This window comes from Coregonus lavaretus (genome assembly GCF_964263955.1).
Source record: "Coregonus lavaretus genome assembly, chromosome: 18".
Classification (NCBI taxonomy): domain Eukaryota; kingdom Metazoa; phylum Chordata; class Actinopteri; order Salmoniformes; family Salmonidae; genus Coregonus; species Coregonus lavaretus.
Window position 1 is genome coordinate 17,912,238 of NC_140005.1, and position 8,531 is coordinate 17,920,768.

The 8,531-nt window shown below is 41.2% G+C and overlaps 2 protein-coding genes across 2 annotated transcripts; both read left to right on the forward strand.

The window, feature by feature from the left end:
* The first annotated feature begins 221 nt into the window (after positions 1–221).
* Positions 222–2,846, forward strand: LOC311146075 (uncharacterized protein). Its single transcript, XM_084182542.1, has 3 exons — positions 222–1,059; positions 1,511–1,619; positions 1,813–2,846. The coding sequence occupies exons 1-3, from the start codon at positions 245–247 to the stop codon at positions 2,338–2,340; spliced, it is 1,452 nt and encodes a 483-aa protein (XP_084038668.1). The 5' UTR covers positions 222–244; the 3' UTR covers positions 2,341–2,846.
* Positions 2,847–5,087: 2,241 nt separating this feature from the next.
* LOC311145248 (hepatocyte nuclear factor 3-beta-like) lies at positions 5,088–7,763 on the forward strand. Its single transcript, XM_084181482.1, has 2 exons — positions 5,088–5,390; positions 6,189–7,763. Exons 1-2 carry the CDS (start codon positions 5,319–5,321, stop codon positions 7,371–7,373), a joined length of 1,257 nt encoding a protein of 418 aa, XP_084037608.1. The 5' UTR covers positions 5,088–5,318; the 3' UTR covers positions 7,374–7,763.
* Positions 7,764–8,531: the final 768 nt, after the last annotated feature.

An 8,531-nucleotide genomic window follows, 5' to 3' on the forward strand; every position in this document is an offset into this window, starting at 1 on the left:
CGCAACCTTTCCTCTGCCTGTCAAACGCCTCGTCAGCTCTGGGCGATACAGAAAGTGCCCCGAGGAGGCGGGTCTACGTAGCAGTTAAGCCAATTGCTAATTTAAGATATGAATGTATGACATAAAATGTAGTCAATAAGCGATCTTAAATCGAATCCAAGGAGGGCGATTATTTTATCGCCCCAAGCTCGCCCCTGATAAAATAAGGACCGGGGTCCAGTGACGCCATTTTTACTAGACAACAATGGCGAACGCAAACGTTACTCCTCCAAGACCCAACCCTAACTCGGTGAAATCTCTCCTCCAAGATCCGTTTGAGAGGAGAACTTTGTCAGAGAAAGTTCGGGTGAAAGAGCTGGGCCCAGATCAACCTGACCTCTCAATCAGACAGCAGGCTAGCGAGAAAGGGAAGCAGTATATGCGCGGCTTCTCCCGTAGCTGGTACACCAGGAAGGCTTGGCTAGCTGGGTGCACTGATGCTAATGCTTTATTTTGCTTTCCGTGCTTGCTTTTTAAAACGATGGGGTCAGATTCAGCATGGACAGGTACCGGAGTGAGGGATATGAAGCACCTGTCAGAGAAGGTAAAGAAACATGAGAACACCAGGGCACACATGGACAACTCTGTAAAGCTAGCTGTATTAGGAAGGGTGAACATTGCTACGCAGCTGGATGACGGCCACAGGATTGCGGTGAGGAAACACAATGAGGAGGTGGATAAAAACAGGCACATTCTATCCAAAATTATCGATTGTGTGAAGTTCTGTGGGGCTTTTGAGTTGGCCTTGCGTGGGCACGAGGAGACTGACTCCTCAGACAACCCCGGCATTTTCCGGGGCTTAGTGGATTTTGTTGCCTCCCTCGACAGTGTGCTGGAGGAGCACCTGAAGACAGCTACCGTTTTTAAGGGCACGTCAAAGACGATACAGAACGAGCTGTTGGACTGTATGCTGTCAGTGCTTAAGGATTACATCCTGGAGGAAGTAAAGAGTGCTGATTTTATCGCCATTCAAGCTGACGAGACGACTGACGTTTCCACCCACTGCCAGTTGGTGCTTGTGTGAGTGATTATCATAGAGCCGTCACAATTATATTTGTTTTAGTATTTTAAAAGGAAAGAGAAGACACAATCAGACGTTGATAATAATGCAGGAAAGTACTACACAGTTTGTAATAATTATTCAGGTGTCCACCAGGTCAATTTCTAGAAGAGGCCTAGTTGTTATTGAATATTAACTTTATTGCTAAGTGAACAGCAGAACAAAATGATGTTGCATCCCTCTCACAAATGTAATAGAAAAAGGCTTTAAAACGTAATAACATCAGTTAATTATGTACATCACAGGTTAAAAGCAGTTACTAGACATAGTTTGTGTGTATATACACACTGTCTGTCTGTCTGTCTGTCTATATATATATAAAAGTCACTGGTTGTGTGTTGAGGGGGAATTACAGTGAGTTAAGAAGTCTGATTGCAAGTTATCAAATTAAACTTTATTTTTTGGACCCAGGGCCTCAATTCCCTCTTTGTGTGGGCACAGCGTATCTGACGAGCAGCAACAGCCCATCAAGCGACGGAGGATGCTGGGACCAGGAGAACAACAGAGGTTGGCTATAGAGGTAAGTTGTGATGTAATTGTCAGTGTTTCCCACCTAGAACTTTTTTCAGGCCTGGTAGTATGTAGCCAAAACCCTGAACAATCAGCACCTTGGTAATCATATACTTGAGTTGGACATAGGCATGTGTCAGTCAGGATCACTTGCATCAAAATAGCTTAATTGCAAATTAAAGCTGATGATGTATCTTTTACAGGTATGTGATACCATCCTGAGTCATGCCAAAGAGAGGTTCTCCTTCACCCAGCACCTCATCAGCGCAACACTATTGCACGGAGAGTTGTTCCCACAACACAGTGTGAAGTTCCCCGATACAGCGCTTGAAACAACCGTGGAGGCGTACCCCATGTTGAACAAGGCCAAGCTCAAAACCGAACTGTCCCTCATCTATGAGAACAGTGAGTTCAAGGCTTGTAGTGGTGCAGTGCCCCTGTACCAGTTCTTCATGGAGAACAACCTTCAGAGCACTTTCACAGAGACTGCCAGCCTCCTCAAGATCCTCATCACCACACCCATGACAACTGCTGAGTCAGAATGGTGCTTCTCTACACTGAAAAGGATCAAGACCTTCCTGAGAAACAGCATGACACAGGATCGCCTGAACGCTCTGGCCATGCTCTCCATGGAGAAGAAACTTGTCAGGGACATTCCTGACTTTAATCAAAGGGTCATTGAGAGGTTTGCCACTCAGAAGGACAGACGGGCAAAATTCCTGTACAAATAAGATGACAGACACACACACACAGAGCAGCTCTGGCCGCATGTTTCTTTGTATATAGTTGACCTTAGCATAAAAAATCCAGTTATATATGGTACTCTAGAAAGTCTTAATAGTGTCTTTGCTAATATTACTGTATATAGGTTGTTTTGTATCAATTAATTGTTGCAGTTCTGGAGCACATTAACAATTAGTCACATTTAGTATGATCATAAAATACTGTATGCTATTCTTCCAGTCAAAGGTTTGAGTTCATCCACTTGATATCCATTTCTATATTATACATCCTTTTATACAGTGTAAGATTTCCTATAAACTTTATAATAATTTCATGTTATTGTCCACTTTCCACTCTGTTCTGACAGCATGCCTGTTGCGTTGCCTGTTTACTACCAATGGTGAAAAGTTCACTTTAAATGCAAATGAAAGGCTTGGGTTTGTGTAATATGTTTTTGTGTAAGAATGCCTCAACTTTTTAATATTGGCATTAAATAATTACTGAATGTTTCACTGAGCACTGCTGTCCTGCAGTTTGTGTTAAAATATATCGCGATGGTTACAGGAAAAAAAAAGTATGGCACAGCCCCACCGAGAATATTTTTCACCAGCCGCCACTGTTACTTACTAGCCCTTCCCAACGATGGAGAGTTTAAAAATAGTAATACAAATAATAATAGTAACACGAGGAATAAAATAAAATACACAATAATTGAGCTATATACAGGGAGTACAAGTACCAGATCAATGTGCAGAGGTACGAGGTATTTGAAGTAGATATGTACATGAAAGCAGGGTAAAGTGACTAGGCATCAGGATAGATAATAGGTCCGGTGTGGCTCAGTTGGTAGAGCATGGCGCTTGCAACGCCAAAGGCATTGACTGGCCAGACTGTCACAAAGTAATGTTGAAGGAAAGTCATCAAGAAAAACATGCTATAGATGACAATTTGCTTTATAACTGGACAACATAATGTAAGATATTTAGCTAATTCTGTAATTAATTGTTAACCAGCATATCCCCTCCACATGTCCTCTCATGTAAGGTCACAACTTGGTTCGATTCCCACGGGGGACCAGTACGGAAGAAAAAAAAGAGAAGTTAAATGTATGCATTCACTACTGTAAGTCGCTCTGGATAAGAACGTCTGATAAATGACTAACATGTAAAATAATAATACGAGTAAAATAAAGAACAGCAGCAGCAAAAGATGAGTGTAAAAGTGTGCAATTTATTTGTGTTGTGTCTGTATGAGATTTACAATTTAGTCATTTTGCAGACGCTCTTATCCAGAGCGACTTACAGGAGCAATTAGGGTTAAGTGCCTTGCTCAAGGGCACATCGACAGATTTTTCACCGAGTCGGCTCGGGGATTAGAACCAGCGACCTTTCGGTTTCTGGCACAACGCTCTTAACCACTAAGCATATCTTCTACCCCGTATGTAGAGTATGAGAATGTGTGTGGGTTTTGTGTTGGAATGTGTGTGAGTGTGTGTATATGTAGTCTAGCGAGTGTATATAGTTTATTCATTAAAGTAACGATAGGCTATATAGATAGATGTTAACTGGTGTTGTTTTATATCCCAATGCACCAATAACTATTATTGTTGGACAAATATAACCAAGAGAGGGCGCTATGAAACGTCAATCTTCGTAGACTATAATTGTTCTCGTGTTACGGCAGAACAGGAATCATTTAAACAAACCCATAGAAATAGCCTAATTTAACAACGATTAATTATCATTGGATTTAATAATAGAGAAACCTTAAAACGTTGTTGTTATTATGTTTTATTAAATCTGTAGGGGGAAAATATGGACAATTGTATTATTGATTGTTATAATTTATCTGCATGATTCTAAATGTTTATTTTCAATATTTGTACTTTCTTTTTATTTTAGGATATATTTTCAAATACCCCCCCGTTAAATCGTCAGTGCTCAAACACATTGAATAAACTTTACTTTGTTTAATGTATCTAGCTAACAGCAGCGTGTGTGTCCTCAGCAATCAATAGTCCACACCTTGACCCTCACGCGCGCTCACGGACTACATTTTCTCTGGCCTATTTTAGTCCACACATTTAATAGCAATCGAAGCAACCAAGTGAATAATACCTTTTTAAATTAAAATAAATAATAAACTGGCAATATGTTTTGCTATACATATTAGTCCCATCTGGTATTATTGCTTGTGCAAAAGGGGTTTAAAATATCAATATTATTCTTCAGGGGCCAATAATATGAGTTCTTACTGTAAAACTGTTTGTATACCCTGAATTGTTAGCTTAGGCTACAAATTGTTTAGACTAATGGATCAAACTTAAAGTAAATGATTGCTCTATCGCCTTACCAAAGCTATATGAAATTCGGTTAATTTGTTATAACACTTCAATACGACGGAGTAGACTAGCGAACAAGTAAATTCCCTGTTCAAATACTCAACCAGACCTAAGGCCTTGGTGGGAAAAACAATTAAGATGCTTTTAAATTACTTTTCAAGCAACGTCTGAAAAATGACATCACAGGAGAAAGAACGTGCATGACGAAAAAGCAGCGTTAAAGCCCCTTCTGACATTCAATAAGATTAGTTTATAGTGAATATTTTCATGAGACTGTTCTTTTTAGTTCGCGCAGGTGTACAATAGGGGGGCAAGTCGAGGAGTCTCACGCCTAGGTGTGAGGAGATTATTCAAATAGGGAAAGCGAAGAAGTAGGCTAGGGATTGGAGGCTCGCCTGGCGTACAGAGCTATATCATAGCGTTTACAGCCAGCTCTGATCGTCATTTCAACTCCAGTCATCATCAGACGCTTTTCAGCGCCCGTGGGCACGGCTGGCTGAAAGACACACCACACATGCGCCAGTCCTTGCCGGAGCATAGGCTACAAAGGACCCGAATACCCCGTGGTCCCAAATCACCATCTGTTAGAGCGCATTCTGCCATTTCTTCTGCGGAGAAACGGTTTGAAAACTATTCGGAACTTCCATGATGCTTGGAGCAGTTAAAATGGAAGGACACGAACACACAGACTGGAGCACCTACTACGGAGAGCCCGAGGTGGGTACCTTAAATATATTTTTTCGTCAGCAGCCGATCCCATTTTAAACAACTCAATATTAGCCCAGAGATAATATTAACTTTGTGATCAAATATTGACTTGAGGCGCCTCCAAATCCTGCCCCATCTCTACGCACGGCACTATCCTAACAAAGGTGTTCTTGACATGTAGGGGAAACTTTTTACTCAGATTGTAATTGCATATGTCTACATTTATCTTTACAAAATTATACACCGTTTTTTCATGTTACCCATTGAGCAAACATTTGTGTTAGCCTGTTTGATTGGTGAACGATTGATTCAAATATTTGTGTTGCAGGTACTTTTAGCCTAATATTGTCCACATATAGCTTATGCTTATTACACACTAAAACAATTTGATTGAGTTTCTATTTTGAAGATGATTAGCTAAGGTAAGACATGGCGACAACTCGTTTTCGTTTTTACCAGCTTGATGTAGGCTAGACATTACAATTGGTCACATCATCGAGTGAAATTATATTACTGTCAAGAAATGTTCTTTACCAAATTTAGCCTTGGATTTCAACAGAGCACGAATCTGCACTGGGATTGCTTGCTTTCACACCAATTTATTATCATACCGTTTTAATGATAGGCCTAATGATGATCATATTATTGTTGATTGTTATTATTATTGCTGATATTAGGCTACTGTTATTATGTTAGTATCATAGCTATATTAAGTATACTACAAATCAATAGGCTGTAGTGTCAACCCTTCCTAAAAACTCAATACATAACAGGCTAACAATCTTTGTTTTCCGTCTTGTTTTCAAGTGTTACACCTCGGTTGGCAACATGAACACAGGCCTGGGCATGAACTCAATGAACACCTACATGAGCATGTCGGGCATGAGCACCACGGCCAACATGACAGCCAACTCCATGAACATGTCGTACGTCAACACAGCTATGAGCCCCCCCATGACCGGCATGTCACCGGGCACCGGAGCCATGAACGGCATGGGCACGGGCATGACAGCCATGAGCGCCGCGCTCAGCCCCAGCATGAGCCCCATGACAGCGCAGCCTCAGTCCATGAACTCCCTAACCTCCCCCTACGCCAACATGAACGCAATGAGCCCCATGTATGGACAGTCCAGCATCAACAGATCTAGGGATCCCAAGACATACCGGAGGAGCTACACTCATGCCAAGCCCCCATACTCTTACATTTCCCTCATCACTATGGCTATCCAACAGTCCCCCAGCAAGATGCTGACGCTGGCTGAGATCTATCAGTGGATCATGGACCTTTTCCCGTTCTACCGACAGAACCAGCAACGCTGGCAGAACTCAATTCGCCACTCTCTATCGTTCAATGATTGTTTCCTCAAAGTGCCTCGATCCCCAGATAAGCCCGGTAAGGGCTCGTTTTGGACCCTCCACCCGGATTCGGGAAACATGTTCGAGAACGGCTGCTATCTGAGGAGGCAGAAACGGTTTAAGTGTGCCGGCCAAAAGAAGATGTGCAAGGAGTCGGGCCGGAAGACATCAGAAGGCGGCTCCAACAGCAGCTCGGAGAGTTGCAACGGCAACGAGTCCCCCCATTCCAACCTGTCCCCCAACGACCACAAAAGGTCTCTGTCAGACATGAAGTCGACCCAGGCTCTGAGTCCGGAGCACGCCACCTCACCGGTGTCCCATTCCCAGGCACATGGGCACCTCATGTCCCAGCATCACTCGGTCCTCGCACAGGAAGCACACCTGAAACCCGAGCATCACTACTCGTTCAACCACCCCTTCTCCATAAACAACCTCATGTCCTCGGAGCAACAGCATCATAAAATGGATCTAAAGACTTACGAGCAGGTGATGCACTATTCCGGCTACGGTTCCCCCATGGCCGGGGCGCTATCCATGGGTTCAATGGGCAAAGCGGGCTTAGATTCCTCGTCAATGCCCGCTGATGCATCTTACTATCATGGTGTCTACTCCAGGCCTATTATGAACTCTTCATAAACTTTGACCCCAAACCTCAAACAGACCTTTTTCAGCATTTTGTACATTTGTAAAATTATAGTTTGTGCAAATTATGTAGGCCTATTCCAGATATTTTTGACGTTTCCCACTGATTTAGTTGTCAAGTTGGTTTAGTAATTATTTTGTAAAGGGATGTTAATAATAATGTGACTAAATTTGTTTAAAAGGCTGCTTTGAGAATGGACCAAAAGACAATTAGCCTACTGTAAAATACATCTGTATACCGGGAATCTTAAATGAATTTAAATGCATTGTGGAAGACTGAAGTTCTTCAATAATTTGTGTAATTCTTATTTATGACTTGTAAATGTGTATTCTTGTAGTTGACAACAAGAACAGAATCTATATTAAAGTGTTATTTGGATTTTTTTCTGAACACAATGGTGTATTTAAAAAATATATGTATAGCCTACAACAGGCCTTCTACCCAGCAATACAATTATGATAATAATACAAATAATAAAGATTATTATTATTATTATTATTATTATTATTATTATTATTATTATTAGTAGTAGTAGTAGTAGTAGTAGTAGTAGTAGTTGTTGTTGTAGTAGTAGTTGTTGTAGTAGTAGTTGTAGTTGTATGCATAGGCTTATACTATTAGCAGCAGCAGTGGCAGTGCCAGATAAACCCATGGATATGTCTAATATTTTTTACTTAGAATGACAATATTCGTTTATATTGAAAATATCAACACCAGCATCTCTTAACTATTAACAAATGGGTCCATTATGTCGAAGAAAAACACTTTTAGGAGGAATTAGAAAAAAGTCGCTTTTAACTTGTCACGCGTGTCCATAACGTATCGAGATGCGTCCTATCCAGTTGTGTATTGAAGATGGAGGACAAAAAGGTTTTAATCCTCTCAATGAATACAGTAATGGCAACATATTTTGACAATGACAAAAAGCAAAGGCCTATGAGAGTAAAAAAAGAGAGGCAAGAAATACACTGGATTTATGTGCAGAATATTTAGCATTTCAGATTTCTTCAAATTTTTCGACTGCAGTTATTAATCTACATCGAAATCTGCACCTTCATTTCCCCTGAGCAAAAATGCCTAAAAAGGGCGTTAGGTCTCACAACGATATTTTTTTTGTGCCTGCCATGGGTAACAAGTAGACTATTCTCACT